This window comes from Leptonotus elevatus, chromosome 7, assembly GCF_054856555.1.
Source record: "Leptonotus elevatus isolate MCC_2025b chromosome 7, RoL_Lele_1.0, whole genome shotgun sequence".
NCBI lineage: Eukaryota > Metazoa > Chordata > Actinopteri > Syngnathiformes > Syngnathidae > Leptonotus > Leptonotus elevatus.
Genome location: NC_141245.1, coordinates 8,325,066 through 8,342,039, shown reverse-complemented (window position 1 = coordinate 8,342,039; position 16,974 = coordinate 8,325,066). Strand labels below are relative to the sequence as shown.

At 39.7% G+C, this 16,974-nt stretch overlaps 1 protein-coding gene across 1 annotated transcript in view; it reads right to left on the bottom strand.

Moving 5' to 3' along the window:
* The window catches only part of ankrd13b (ankyrin repeat domain 13B), a 45,868-nt gene that overhangs the window by 16,441 nt on the left and 12,453 nt on the right, over positions 1–16,974 (bottom strand). The window contains exons 2-6 of the mRNA XM_086080894.1: positions 8,004–8,139; positions 5,949–6,073; positions 3,810–3,855; positions 2,736–2,879; positions 1,907–2,147 (exon numbers count right to left, since the gene is read on the bottom strand). Of these exons, the coding sequence (XP_085937020.1) occupies positions 1,907–2,147; positions 2,736–2,879; positions 3,810–3,855; positions 5,949–6,073; positions 8,004–8,139 (692 nt within the window). The remainder of the gene's footprint in view (positions 1–1,906; positions 2,148–2,735; positions 2,880–3,809; positions 3,856–5,948; positions 6,074–8,003; positions 8,140–16,974) is intronic.

Sequence of the window (16,974 nt, the reverse complement as noted above, 5' to 3'; positions counted from 1 at the left end):
TTTTCAGTTTCCAATTTTGTTATATTAAAGTTGGTGTAATTTCGGAGGTGTAATTGGCCTTTAAGGCACTGTGATGAATGCAAACATATGCTTTAGAGGCTGGGCCAATGAATGTGTGGTATGTGTGAAACATTATGTTAGCACTAATACAACATCCAATTCACAGCAATGGCAAAGACGCTAATTTTACTTAAAATGTTCTTTGTGGTCAGAGGTGGCAAATCCAGGTCAAGAAAGTGAAAACCCTGCCACAGTTTGGCTTCAGCCCCAAGTGCTATCTAGCTAGCTCCCTAGCAGGTAAACAAGCACCATACTTGCTAAGGAGTTAGCTAGTGTTAGAGTAGACAATATTTGTATTCTACTCTTTGCGTGTTCAATTAACTGAATGGTGAGATTCTGGTGAAGAAGTCCCTTTGCAAAGGTATCATTATAACAGAAGCTTCTGGTCACACAAATGAAGTCACCCAAGCAGTGTTCTGTTCAAAAGTGTGTCCCTCCTTCTCCTGCACATCATTATTTATTGAAAAGTGGGTGAATACGAAAAGTCTCCTCTCCCCTCCCATTCACAAAAAGGCAGAAGTTCCCAGGAATACAAATCAGATTAGACTTAAACAATAATAAATCAGCCTGTCTCTTCGACCGACTGAGACCGGTACTAGGCTATACTCCCTTTTAGATAAAGAAAAAAGAAACTTGTTGCCCTTCTCTTCTCAGGCGAAAGAGACAGATAAGAATACAATAGACAATACTATTCATTGAGCTACACAGCTATAACTAAATCCAAAACGGCTAAAATATAAATTGAAACTAAAAAACAATGTTAATAATTCAACACTAGCATCAGGGGCTAAAGCCAAACTGTGGTAGTGTTTTTTGCTCGGGTGGAGTTTAAGACCCAAATCATATAATTCATGATGATATATATGTATTTGGTGTGCCCAGTAGTTCACTTGTGACCGTTGTGATGGTACGTCATTTGATTTGTTTATGATTGTAATCCCTTCATGCAAACTATTTCGAGGGAAAAAGAAAGTGGTCGGACGAGTGTGTGCAATATCAATTCACATGTATAACGGAACGTATGGTGTTCCACAGGGTTCAATTCTGGGGTCTCTGCTGTTTTCATTCTCCCTGCTGGCCCTGCGTTCCATTTTAAGAAAACAGCTGGGATTTTTTTTCAAGTGCTCTATAAATATAGAGTTGAGTTGAGTGATGGGAGTCAGCATCCTCACTGCATGATTTACAGTGCCAAGGTGAGCAATTCATTTTGCTCACCAGTAAACCCTCTACCTACCATACCTTGAATTTGAAAAAAATAAACCCTCATATTTAATTTTTCAATAAAGAAGGGTTCGGTGAATGCACATTGGTAACTGGTGGAGTTCGGTACCTCAAACAAGGTTCAGAACCACTGCCATAGAAGAAGTGGGTGAGAGGAGGATGATTATTTAAAAAAAAAAACAGACATCAATCATGCATAACCCTTCTCACCCTCTGCATGAGACAGTGGGGGCTTTAAGCGGCTCCTTCGTAAACAGACTGCAACACCCACGGTGCCAACTGCAAGGATGTCCGGTTGTATAACAATGGCAATAGCCGTGGGTTTGTTGTGGCATACAAATACAGTATACTGACAATCTACCATCATTAAGTGCAATAACTGTTGTTTTCCCACATCCATCTCTTTTTTGTAGCTGTAGCACATACTGTATATAAATACCACATAACATTTACAGTAAATGATGAAGTCATTAACTAGTGTCCCTGACAGCAAGAAGGATTTTAATCTGTGTGGTCCTCTAAACTGCTCGTAGATCTAAATGTGAGTGTCAAGTCCCCAGTGTACAGTATTTGAGATATCACAGTACTCAATGAAGTCAAAAATGTGCGTTCCGTTGCATCTGACCTCTCAAAGGCGATGTTGCGAGTGTCCAGCTGAGTGGTCACCACAGCGGCAGAAAGTCGGGCCGCCACCTGCTCATCGCTGGGCTGCACTCCCGCCAGTAGGCCCAAACTGGCAGCTGGACCACTGCAGGCGCCGCCTTTCCCCCGGCCAGGTGAAAGCGCCGCGAGAGACGAGACGCACAAGGTCTCACAGAACACCAGCTGCCTGTCGTGGTCGACCTCGATCACCTCTGCGTTGGAGTCTGGGATGTGAGAAAAAAATGCGAGGGTGCAGAGGGACGTCAGGGCAGATTAAGCGTGCAAAACGGATGACAATGCATACAGTACCCCCCAAGTATACAAATGGCGTGTCAATGATTGATTTGAAGAGGGAACATGTTATGATAGGTTCACACGAGCAGAGGAAGAGGAAATAAACTGATTGGGAAAACTAAGATGAGTGCAGGGAAAGGTCAGAACATGAAAACTTATTTAAGATGTAAGAGGAACAAAGATAAATATAAAATGAGAACTGTGGAGCCATGGGAGAATAATGAGTACAAGGAGTTGTGAAGTCATCCCAAAGAAGGGGGCTGGGGGAGAGAGAGCATCGTTGAGGAAAAATACAGACACAGTCACACTTACATTACTTTGGGATTTGTTTCATTTCGCACTTACATCCTTTGTGATTAACAAATATCAGAATGTGCTTGAGAAACTTGGCTGCTGCATTTGTGGAAATATCATCTTAGCTTGTAAATTGCCACACTGACATAGTATTAGCTACTGCAATGTCATTCTGACATTGGGATGATCTTTCAGAGTGTCGGTTGTACATTTACAAATCTGACCTTGTCCCCTGAAAATGAAGCTCCGATTTCCTCTCTGCCAAGTCATCTGCTCAAATCCGGTGAGAGTTGTGTCAACGCGGAGGCACTGACCACTCTTCCAAACCCTGTAGGTGTCGCTGGGACAAATACGAGACACAAGGGGCACTGAAGACAAATAGAAATAGATTACATCAAATTAAATCGCATTAGACCATATCACATTAGATTAGATCCCATTACATTACATCCCATTAGATTACCTTAGATCACATTACAATAGGTCACAATAGATCACATTACGATTGATCACATTAGATCATATTGCACTAGATCACATTAAGATAGATCACACAAGATCACATTACGATAGATCACATTAAGATTGATTACATTAGATCACATTACGACATATCACTTTATGAGAGATCACATTACGATAGATCACATTATGATAGATCACATTAGGATAGATCACATTACGATAGATCACATTATGATTGATACCATTAGATCACATTACGATAGATCACATTACGATTGATTACATTAGATCATATTACAATAGATCACATTAAGATCAATCATATTAGATCACATTACGATAGATCACATTAGATCACATTATGATAGATCACATTATGATCGATCACATTAGATCACATTATGATAGATCAGATTACATTAGATCAGATTACATTAGATCAGATTACATTAGATCACATTATGATAGATCACATTATGATCGATCACATTAGATCACATTATGATAGATCACATTTGATAAAATTTTACAATTGCATTACAATAGATCACTTTATGACCAATTACGGTAGATCACATTACGATTGATTACATTAGATCATATTACAATAGATCACATTAAGATAAATCATATTAGATCACATTACGATAGATCACATTATGATAGATCACATTATGATAGATCACATTCGATCTCTTTTTACAATTACATTACGATAGATCACATTAGATCACTTTATGACCAATTACGTTAGATCAAATTACGGTACAGACAAGACAGACAGACAGACAGAAATCAGTCTCAGCGACCACAATGAAATACAGTATACTGACCCCAACTGGTAAACTCCCATTTCATCTCCACATAGAAGTCTTGGGCCTGCACAGACAAGTGAATGCAGCCATTGGTGAAAACAAAGCAGAAACCCATTGATAAAGAGAGAGAGAGTTGGCAAGATAATGGCTTTACAGCTGGCCATTAACCAAATGGACAGCAAAAGATGGAGCGTGAATAAAGACATTGATGCCTGCCAAAGGTGTTGTGACTGGCACAGAGCGCTGCTTGTGTATTACGCGCGTGTGGGTAAATAATAGCACATGATGGACGAGGAAGGATGTGGGTGAGCGCAGCGGAGGAATAACGCTGCATGATGTTTGTGACATTTGCAAGTGTGTGCTTACATGCACGTTGTATATGTGTGGGGGGGTTAGTGTCTACCACTTGCATGTGTAGCCACCTGGAGCTGGCGGTACCCTTGTATATAAAGATAGCATGTTGTGACATGACAGAAAGATATAAAGACAGCTAAATGGGCATCAGAACAGTCAAAGCAATTCATTTCTTAAATATTTTACTTATTTATTTTACTATTAAAATTTGTCTATTCTAAGGCTTAAATGGAATGGATTGCTCCTCCTGTATAGCTTCCCCTACTGAAACAACTGTTTTTACTCAAAAGATTGTTAAAATACAGAACTTTGTATGAATTAGTAGAATGTATTCCCATCCATTTGTATTGCATCACCTGGGCACGCCTAACAAAAACTATAGAGACAAGTGATTTGAGCAACTTGGGCCTTGAGAAAAGCTATAGTAAATATACCTATATTTGTTTTCCTCTGACAAAGGGTGGAAAAGATATTTTAGATTCAAACCCATCTCCACTGTTTGCCCAAAATTCCTCTTGGAAATCTTTACAGAACCATATTGTAAACAAGCGAACATATCTGCGCTTCTGCTCTGAGTTAACATTGGCATAAAGAAGTGCAGCTGGTTGGTAAAAATATCAGAAAAACAATACGAGATGAAGTGGGAGCTCAGCAGAAAGAGAAATCTGTCATCTCGGCACATATTTATTTTGAAGATGTATGAAGATGAAAATTCATTTTTTCTAAGTTCGGTTTAGCTTGGGTGTTCAAATTCCGAAAATGAGTTCAAACTCCGAGGCATTTTTTACTCAGATTTTTTGGTTGAAGTCTGATTTGTAAGAGTTCAGAGACATTCAAACTCTGAGGTTCCACTGTACTTGAAAAGCTACAATGTGTGAAACATTGGCATGTCTAGCCCATTTTGGGGGGTGCTGAAGCACCCCTAAATGAAATCCAAGCACCCTCAATATTTGAGAACTCTGCAGATTTTAATAACTTGCATGCTCATTTTTTAAACAAGCTAGAGAAGTGTTGAAAACATGCAGTATTTGATATAAAAGTAATAATTTATCAACAAAACACAGTAAAGCCGATTTAGTCACCGACAAGCCAGACTGTGCAGTCTTCCTTTGAGTGAGTAGCTACTTAAACGAGCATATGTGGCAAATTTCTTAACTTCTAGCACTCAATATCAACACATTATTTTCATTAAAACGTTGAGGCACTTTGAGTTTCATCAGGGCTAATTAAATTCCTCTGTAACAGAGTGCCTCAGCTTCTTTATGCCTGTTTATTAATGTTTTTTTGCCACCAAGTTTGAAAAAAATTACAAAGGAAAGTGGGGTGTAAAACTCTCCTAAATGTTGTGCAATGCACAAATGGTGCACAAGGTTATATACTTCTGAAATAAAAATAAATTATATTTTTCATTCATATTAAACAAATATTGTTAGAACTTGTGAAAATGTTTTGCCACTCTCTTGTGTCTATTCCAGCCAAAATATACTCAGTGAACAGATACAAATTCAGTAAGTGTCTATAACATTGACGGCATGAAAATCAAGTCCAAACAGGAAAACATGTCAGATAAACAAGCACCAATGACTTTCACAATAGTTTCTCCCCCTAGACTAGTAATTTATTCATGGGTTTTAAAGAAAGCTAGGAATACTCCGTTTTCATGTGAAAACAAAGATGTCAAATAAGAATTCATCTATTATTCAAATGAAGGCATCATTGTTTCAAAGCCACTTTTGATGTGCAATTGTTGAGTAGTTTTTTGTTTATTTGTTTTTTTTTGCATGTGTTTGTGTGAAATCCCACTTGGCGCAGTTGTTCCAGCAGTACGGGGATGCCCGCCAGTCTCTTGGCAGTCCTCTGGTAGTCACGGTAACGCAGCACAAGGCGCACCAGCTCCGGATCTCTCGTACTGACTGCCTCCTGAAGAACTGAGAGATAGCGAAAGAAGGGGCGACAAAGAAGAGCCAATCACTCAGGCTTCATCTAAAATTGATGTGCATGAGCAATTTAAGGCAGCAGCCAGAAACTGAAGTAGGTCGAAGGAAAATTCTGTATTATAAACACAGTAAGTGCATTTTTGAACTCATTCATCAGGTAGCCGCTTTGCTACTAATCTTACAGCTTGCTTGGCACTAAAACAAAGCTATAATAAAACCATCATGTTTCTAAACCCATGAAATAGCTCATGGAAAGAAAAGATAGTTGTGATGTGGGTGAGAATTTGTTGCTCACAAGCCAGGAACGAGGGTGAAGGAAGACTTCACTGTAATTACGACAACAATGCATTCACACTTTTCCCTAAGGAGAATGTACTATGTTCACATTTCTACTTTTTTGTTTTGCTTTTTTTTTCTCAGCTGCTTTGGTACATTGCTCAGATCAGAATTCTATCTGTAGATACAGTACATGGTGAATGAGGAAAAATGGTCATGTATCATGGAGAATCAATTCATATTTGTCACATGTTTGTACTTGGTAACCTGGTGTGTTTGCCTTGAGAAACGCAGGTCAGTTCATCACAAGGTGACATGTCAAATTTGCATAATGTTTGCTAACGAGAGCTGATTGACTAAAGTGAGAGTCAGCAGTGACAGGCATTTGCATCAAATCATTTAGCAGCTGTTTTAAATCCAAAGTGATTTACTCGTGCAGAATAACAATTAAGTCGTCTTATAGGTAAAAAGATAAGATAATACATCTGTGTTCGATAGGATCAATTAACTGAGCCGATCGTCATTACTTGTTTTTAATAAACCATTCGCTGACAACCAAAGATAATTGGCGTATTGATTTGAACTGGTGATTGGCAATAAAAGACGAACTTCACTGAACTGGGTCTGATGAATGCAATCGGGTCAAAAATGGGCGGGTACATTCACAATGCATGAATGGCTAAAATCAATATAATGCTTTTGTCCTTGTCAACTTGTGTGAAAATAAACTTTTACTATTGATCTTTATTACCCGCTACCCTCTCTCTATGTACCGTATATGTTTTGAACCATTATTCCGCTTATGTTTTCGGTGAAAACTAAGCCCCAGCTATATCCGGTAATTGTTCGCACCCATGCTATATCGCAGATTTTTAAGCAATTATCGTTTGGGGGGTTTTGCAGTAAACTGGACAAATCCGAATTGAATACCTCAAAGTTCCGCAACAATGTGTTGTACGGCAGCACTGAGATCTACTTGAAGGGAAGCAGCATAAGAGTGCAAGAAAAAGAGGCAAAGACGGTCCCCAACAATAAGCTCTAGCGATAGTCGTTGTTCCCACAGAGCAGCGTATGTATTAATTGCTCTGTTTGTAAGTGTTGCTGTTCCTTGTGTGTTAAAGCAGCAGTTGAAGGTTTATAATTAACCCATTTTTGCAACATCTATGCTAACTTCCACTAGCCTGTTAAAGGGACAGTGTGTAGAATCTAGTGTCATCTACTGGTGAACTAATAGAATGTAATGACCTAAGTTGGAAGCGCATTTTATATATATATATATATATATATATATATGTATATATATATATATATTTAAACATGAATGTTGATGTGATAGAAAATATTTTCTTGCAGATTATTGAAATTGATATTGGGTTTTTTAAAATGAATTAATATTGAAAAATCTAAAAATTCTGCACACTGTCTTAAAAACACACACACAAAGCAAACAAAGGTTTTAGCTGAGAAGAAATGAGTCTCCAAAAGTAGATGGAATAATCATTAAGCCTAAAGATGCTTGTACAACCTTTTTTTTTTTTAGCCATGAAAGAGAGGTACATAATATCCACGGTAAATTCTAAAACACATTCCCGCCCAATAATACATTAGGCACATCAATGAAATAAACATAATAAAAGACACTCACCAGTCCAGCCGTTGCGGTTTTCCTTGCTGACGTCAGCTCCATGCTGCAGCAGAACTTTGGCACAGTCCAGGTGGCCCAGTGTGACAGCTAGGTGGAGAGGAGTTCGACCCCGGGGATCTACACACTCTAAATCAGTCTGGATGGAGGGAGGGAGGGAGAGAGAGAGAGAGAGAGAGAGAGAGAGAGAGAGAGAGAGAGAGAGAGAGAGAGAGAGAGAGAGAGAGAGAGAGAGAGAGAGAGAGAGAGAAGTATGCAGATAGAAAGAGAAAAGAAAGTGATGTAACATCAGACAGTAGACTATATATCTGGGTTAAATGCGTAACAGCGTGCGTCTCAGAAGGTGGGAGAGAATGTAAATATAAAAAGAAACATCACCAAGAAGTTGACAGCAGAGAGGTGGAGAGGGAGCTGGTGACAGGTGCTAATTGAACTGTCGACACGCTGATGATTACGGCCGCCACACTGCTGCAGTGTCTTACTTACTTTGGGCCGGGGCTGTTCTACATGAAACCTCCGGTTCGACCAGAGTCTCTCCTGGTTCTACAACTCATTTTCTTAAAAGCATTTTTTTTTTTTAATCACCGTAAGATTGAATTTTAAATTTTTAAAAAGCACTTACTTTTTCAATGATTTGTGCAACATACAAACACACAAAAGGCTCAACATCTATAAGCTGAGTTGTTGTATTTAGCAGCGTGTCAACACGACCTTATCTTTCTGCTTGTGTCACTCTATTAGCAGTTTTTGAAACTTCAAAATATATATATAAATATTTCAAAATATATATTTACAACAAAAGATGACAAACAAAATAAATAAAGAGAGAGGCAGAGAGAGAGAGAGAGGAGTTTAAAAAAAAGTCACAATAAAAAAAATATCACTTGAGTAGAAATGATTCAAGAGAGAGAAAGACATTGTGCAACAATCTAAAGGAATTAGTGTTATTTTAAATATTTCACAAACGGGAATGAGGTATAATGCTTAACCTCAAACTATTTTTATCATCGTGACCTTTACAGTACAATACATAAACAATCATTGAGGCATTATGTATTCATTTCGCAGGGGTTGAACTGGACCTCATAGAATCAACTACTTCCAGACTAGAGCATACACCAAGTTCCATAAAGCCATTTTCGGATTAGTTAGCACACCGGCCCAGCCCAGAAGGGGTGTGACTTATTATTATTATGATATATTTTCACATATTTACATATCGTGACTTTGGTCCATGGTGTATGTTGAGTGTCTGGTCTGGTTGTAAAGTTCATTCAATAGACTATCAAATATATTCTCCTTGATTGGCCCCTTACAGAAGGCAAATGAAGTACATTTCGCTCCCACGAGCACAAGAGTAAGCATCTCCATTTAGTGAGGATATTTAACAAGTTGGCACACAGTGTGAACGGCTTCCTGAAGATTGGCTCAAGAGTAAAATCGTTAAATGAGCCTGAATTATCTTTCCACACATTTGCCAAGCATGTATTTATTTCACCATCGGAAAATCCTCAAATCGAGGTCTCAATTACACCCAGTAAATCGTGATTTACATATGCCTGCAAGCATCACAAGAGACCGTTTGTTTCTACTGTGTTACATTGTGAACAGTGCCATGTATCTTTTTATGTATTATTGTCAAGAAGGTGATATTTGTCTAATGTCAGTAATGTTGACTTGATCTGTTCTTTCATCTTCAATTTGCATCCGTTCCATTGAAAACAGCTCTCATGGTTTGACAGTCAAATTCCTCTCTGACATGATTGTGAGCATTAGAAAAGTGGAAGCCATCATTGAAACATGACGTCTGGTAGTTCCCCAAACGCTCTGATGCTTCCTGCAGATTTCAACCTCCCAAGTATCTGGAACATCACATTAGGCGCGCTCCTTCGCCATCTGCTTTTAAAGCCCAAGTCAAACCATTCTGGTGTGCATCTGAATCATACATTCTTGATGAAAAAAAAAGTATTGGTATAGGATCACTACATCTACTAATACATCACTACAATAATATTAGCAGTTTGTTATGCTGCCCTTTCACCATAGAATAATTTGCGGTTTAGCCAAGCTGTTCTGTTGGAGGAATTTATGTCGAGAAAAGAGTACTCCTGGTCGATGTGATCAGATTTAACAGTACTTTTAGACCAAGGGTGTCAAACTCATTTTAATTTGAGCGCCACTTTCACCCAAATTTGATCTCAAGTGTGCCGGCCAGTATGTCCGTGGCCTAATAAGCTATAAATAACAAAAGTACATTCTGGAAATCTTTCCCTAGAGAATTCTGACATTTCTTAACAAAAATAAGTACTTTTTTTTTTTCTTATGGCCACATTTCATTAAAGTGGTCATCAGTGCACCCTCCAGTGGACAAAATTAGCAACAACACTTTATTTTAGTGAAAAACTGCCATTTGTGCTCTCAGATTGGAACCACTGATGGTCCAGTTCTGGACCGCAGGCCATATGTTTGAGATCCTCCAGTCATTTTCTATGCTGTCTCTCCTAATTATTAGGATTGAGGGTGAGCTGGAGCCTATCCCAGATGACTTTGAGTGAGATACGAGGTACACAATGGCGTGGTCACCAGTCAATCGCAACTCCTTGTCGTGTTTAGCTTTTGTAGGGATTGGGTTTTCGTTTTTTGTGGGTGTTTTTGTTGTTTTTGTCTCATGTTTCTGGTTTCTTCCTATGTCTCGTTATGTCTAACCACGTCCACCTGTGTGTCTGCCCTTCCCTGTGTGTGACCAATCAGTGCCCTCAACCACTTGGTGTGTCTCATTAGTATTGGTGTATTTAGTTCTGTTGTGTTTGTCCTGTCAGTGTGGGAGCGAGCATTGCCTATGTTACTGTACGTGTGGAAGTTTGTGCAGCTAGTCTTCGTCTCAACCAAGTCGCCTTCGTCTCAACCAAGTCGCCTTCGTCTCAACCAAGTCTTCTTCCTCCTCACAGCCAAGCAGCCTTCGTCGTCACCACTAAGTAGTCTTCATCACCGTCAAATCACCATCATCGCCACAGCTTACCAAGTAGTCCTTGTCGCAGACTAGTCGTCCTCGTCGCAGACTAGTCGTCCTCGTCTCAGATTAGTCGTCCTCGTCGCAGACTAGTCGCCCTCGTCTCAGATTAGTCATCCTCATCTCAGATTAGTCGTCCTCCTCGCTGACTAGTCGCCCTTATCGTTGACTAGTCGTCCTCCACTCTGACTAGTCGTCCTCGCTGACTAGTCGTCCTCGCAGGGTAGTCGCCATCGTCGCAGACTAGTCGTCCTCGTCGCAGACTAGTCGTCCTCGTCTCAGATTAGTCGTCCTCATCTCAAATTAGTCGTCCTCGTCGCTGACTAGTCATCCTTGTCGCTGACTAGTCGCCCTCGTCGCTGACTAGTGGGCCTCGTCGGTGACTAGTTGCCCTCGTCGGTGACTAGTCATCCTCGTCGCAGACTAGTCGTCCTCCTCGCTGACTAGTCTCCCTCGTCAGTGACTAGTCGTCCTCGTCGCTGACTAGTCGCCCTCGTCAGTGACTAGTCGTCCTCGCTGACTAGTCGCCCTCGTCGCTGACTAGTCATCCTCGCTGACTAGTCGCCCCCGTCGCAGACTAGTCGCCCCCGTCGCAGACTAGTCGCCCTCGTCGCAGAATTAGTCGTCCTCGTTCAGCCGCGTCGCCCACATTCTGCCAGTCTTCTTACATCCTGCCCAATCGTAGCGACCAGTCCACTCTTGTGGTGGCAACCAGTCTACTCTCGTCCTGTCCAGTCGTGGCGACCAGTCTACTCTCGTCCTGTCCAGACGTGGCGACCAGTCGTCCACTCTCATCCTTTCCAGTCGTGGCGGCCAGTCCACGCTCGTCTTATCCAGTCGTGGCGACCAGTCCACGCTCATCCTGCCTCACCTTTCCCACTATGTGTTCTTAAAGTTCCTCTTCTTGCACTTCATTGCTGCCTTGCTTCCCAACATTTGGGTCCACCATCCTTCTACCAGTCACGTACATCATGTCACTCCTAGATTGGAATTGTGATTTTATAAATTAGTTCTTGTGTTTTAAGATGAATGAAGTGACTGGCAAATGTACTTTTAACCGTTATGATGCAAGCTACATGCAATGTGAGTGGAGAATGATTCTCCTATTGATATATTAACCATTAAACAGCAACACATTGAAGTGCCAACTAGAATCAAATGCAGACAGATGGGCAGCTTACAAAGTGCTATTCATAATGCTTTGCTCAACATAACTCGATAGAGTATATCTATTTGCTCACTATCCATCTATTCGCTTAAGAGGCCACCATGGAGACATGGTCGGTGATCAAATCTGGAAGGAGAAAATATGGATGACATGCTGCTGCGAGTGATGGAAAACAGAGAATGGGAGAAGTGGGGAGCTGGAAAGTAGAGCATGCAGCGAGGGGGAGAATGAGGGATGCTGAGAAGTGAGCTGAAGGAGAGAACAAGAAGAGAGACTCCCTCGGGTGCCGATGTCGACCGGGGAATAAGCAGAGGAAACGTCGTTGCAATGCAGGAGAAGCAAGACAGACGTCAGTTTGCTTGTGTGTGCTGGGCACGATATGCAAATGAAGCCACTTTCTCTGTCGTCTATCGTGTCTCTGAGGACACTGCGGACATCATATGGCTGAGCTGCGTGACTGTGAAGAACTATCAAAGTCACAGGAAGCATTTTACAGTCCATTCTATTGTTTAACAATGAGGTTGGATATTTATAGCAAGACTTGGATATGTTACCGTTCAAAATGGAAATGGTCATTGTGGAAGAAAGTTATTTTTGCGGACAAGTATAACGGAACAGAAATGACAGAAATAAACATATATTGTAAGTCATAGAAGAGGAAGAGCTTCTATTTTTTGCCTTTACGTGACACTTTTAGATCTTACTTAGATTGTGTGCACTGTGGGCAACAGCTGCAAATATGGTGGAAATTAGTCTTTTGCGTTTTAGGTGGCTCTGATAGTTTTCACTGTCGAAAATTAAAAGTGATTGAATTGTCAAACATACGGTCCGCGGGCTGGATCAGGCCCACAAAGGGGGTTAATCTGGCCCGCGAGTAAAAATTCATTTGTAATGTCGGACTAATTAATTAGTCGGCCACAATCAAAACGTATAAATGCATCATTTCACAAGCAGTCCTCAGATGAGCATTGCAACTTGTATACAGAATCGTCCCGGATGTCATTATTTTACACACAACCTGAAGTCACGGTTTGTTTAATTATTTATTTATTTTTTAAGTCATACGCGACATAAACGTGTTAAATATGACACAAATTCAATTGCTGGGAGAACAAATATACATATGACAAGGATTAACGTCCTTATAACTTCATTACCTGCGACACACAATGCATTCTGGGAACAATATATATGCAAAACAGGTAGATATAACACGTCCAGAACTCATACAGGCAAAGTGTTGCCACGTCCCATTTGCATTCATGTTATTTTTTGGAACAATTTAATTTAGGGCTGGCCCACATGTAGCGAAAATATGCGTATAACTATTTTAATAATCGAGTAAAGTTTGGAGCCATTTTTTTAAGTAAAATTGTCCAAATCCCCCTGATTTCAGCATATCAACAGTAATTGCTCACTTATTTCTGCAGTTAATGAAAGAAGCCTGATTATCTTCTTTGTTTAATCAAAACAAGACATTTGCAAACATCTGTTTTTACTTTGGAAAACAATGACAGAATCGGTAACATACTACAACATCAATCCTCTTTTTTTTTTATCACTATATGGATATGAAGTACAAAATAAACACCAATCACTGGTTAATAAACAGTAATCAGGGAAAATGCTTTTGTAATACAATACACTGATTAGTCGATTGAATAATCGATAGATTAATCGATTCTAAAAAAATTATTATAGTGAATGCACTACATGGAAGCACACTCCAAAAACCACTCTGAGAGAGGCCACCACCAATTGTCGCTGAAACCAAATGACCCGAATGCACGGAATTGCACACTAAAGTTAACTTGAAAGGAATTTTTTAAATGCCGATTAATCTCAGGATTGATTGTGCATTTGGCAGATGCAATTCTGGGTGCGCCCGGTTAGTACATCAGCTTCAATTGTGCAATTTAGCTGTTTGTGTCAACAATCAAGTTTGCATCTGCTTTTGCACGCGGAAACCTTTAGTAAATCAAGCCCGTAGTGTCTCACAGCCAAACATTCATTCAATGTCCTCCCCTTTTTAGGGTGTCTGTAATTCTGGTGATTAGCTGTTTAAGCCTATTTTATAGCTGTACTTCATTTCAATTACTATGGATACCAGAGCAGAGAGGTTGAGGTCTGGAGCTGGAGAGACACAAGCCAAGAGGAGCCTGAGGGGGAACGCAGATGAGTGGATGCCGGGAAAGAATAAACAGAAACGTGGGAAGGCGGAGGCAGACACAGCAAGTGCCATATGTGTATCATAGAATAGTGTTTTATATGACATATAAAAGGGCAAGGGCAGCACAGTGGTTAACATGAATGCCTAATTATCATGAGATTCAGAGTTTGAATCTTGGTTTGTGCCTACTTGTGCGAAGTTTGCATGTTCTCAACATGTTAACGTGTGCTTTATCTTCTTTTGTTAGATCAGGGATGGGCAAATTCTTCCTAACCACATATATGACAACATTTTGAATATGGACAAAATACAGGCGAAATACGCACTTTTACAGTTTTTCTCTATAGGTTTGACACATTTCTTGAAACTGAGATGACATTTTCAAAATACCATGGACAAATCCCAAAACCACCTTACAATTGGTGTCAACTGAATGGCATTTCTCATTGCTGTCATCAAATTGCCAATGTCTTAGTACATGTCTCAATTGCCTCAGTGGATCTGTGCAAATGGTTGTGTACATTTAGCCTACAGTTAGCACAATGTGCCCACATTTAGCACATTTTCCAAATGAATAGATCTTGCTGATCGAGCTGGATTAGTTGTTTTTTCAGTCTAATAGTGGTCCTCTCCAAAACATGTCAGCAGGATTTCAGTGTGTACGTCATAATATGCAAAATCAAAATGTGAATTTCCATCGTGGTCCTCTCATCAGGGAATCAGTGTAGAGCAGGGGTGCTCAAGTTCGGTCCTCGAGAGCCCCTATCCAGCCTGTTTTCCATGTTTCCCTCCTGCAGCACAGCTGAATCTAATGATCAGCTAATCAGCAAAGCGATGCAGAAGCCTGATAACGATCCTGATCATGAATCAGGTATGTTAGTGGAGAGAAACATGGAAAACAGGCCGGATGGGGGCTCTCGAGGACCGAACTTGAGCACCCCTGGTGTAGAGGATGGTTGAGACACTCACAATGGCCAAGAGGGGGAAGGTGATGATAGTGACTAGTGAAAGTGTTACAAAAGTTGGTTCGACATTTAGGCTGTGCGCTAGATATAATTTTAGTTATTGGTTTTTCATAAACATACAGAATTTGACTTATACTTTATTTTGTTGCACTCTAATGTGTAAGTAACTTTGTGTCACTAAAAAGTGTTACAATTTCCTTGACTGTGAGTGGAGTATGTCAAACCGCAAACTTTGAAAATTGTTCTTTTAAAACCCTTTTTTCTCCTCAGTTTTATACATACCAGTAATTGTATTTTGTTAGCGGAACCCCTGCTGTTGTGACAAAACATCTAATCATTTTGACTTGCAGTGCTCACACAATCCCAAAGGGACGATGCATTGACTACTTGTATGACATAGAAACTTGATTTTGACACATAGGTGAGCTGTTTTGTGAGAGATATGAGCTTTTGCAGATGATCCAAAGAGTTGTGCAAAATCATCCAAGTTATTTTTGGCAAAAGCAATTGAGAAGGATCTTTGCAGTTGTGACTGTACCGACTCTTTAGTTGGGAAAGGAACTTGGCGTGAAGCATGTGTGAGCAGTTTTGGGATATATATGTGCTTTTGCTATTGAACGGATAGGTTGTGCACAAATGTAAGTCTGTTTGGCCAAATGAGCTTGCAGTTTTGAAAATCTAACTTCAGTTTCAAGAAATGTGCCAAAGCTATGGAGGAAAACTGTAATTTTCATTTTTCCTAATATATTTTCAATGCATGAATAAAAGATCCACTATTCAACAACTAAACTCGTTAAACAGACACGATGCTGTTCCAGTAAAGTTGCACAAAGGCTGTTAAAGCCTCTTTATTTATTTATTTTTAAAACCTTGATAGCCTATTTGATGCCTCGAAATGCTAAGTTTAAATTTACATTTATATTTGTTTGAAATTGCCTCACTGAAAATGTTTCCAGACAATAAAACACAGTTTGCAGTAATACACAATGTGAATTTAAGAAATAAATATTGTTGATTACATAAAAATTTGTTTAGTTTTAAAACTAACTGAACAAAACGGTTGTGTGTTGTTGTCATCACTTGCTCATAAAACGAACAAAAGAAGAAGGAAGGTGGAGGGAGGATTTCTTTTCTTGTCTTTCCTCACAAAGTATTACTATTTAAAACATCAATTGGAAATGAGACATATTTAGGCTTGAAACATTATTTGAGTTCATGTCAGCTCTTTGTTGTCTCACAAATAACCGTGTTGTTATTTTTAGCTAAGGTGGCACAATTGACAGAAGCAGGCCACACATGCATCGGTACCATTGAAGGTATTATTGAAATTATTTTTTTTTTGTGGAGATTTTTAAAATATATATAATTTTTGTTGGCCTTATATCAGGTTTTCAAGATAATTACTAAGATTTTGAACTGTTTTGTCATTAATATTCAAAAAATTTCAACACGTAAATCAGCTTTGCTTTTGATTGGGTTGATGTCCTCCTTGATTTAATATAGAAAAAAAATATTTCCAGTGATTGATTCATCGCTAATATGTGGGCATCCTATGGCCACCATGAATCTTGATTGTGTTGGTTCTGTTGAAATTCAGCGGGCCGCCCTGGAGGAAACATTTTCTTCCTTGACAAAAGTATTAAGACACATTGCCATTGCAT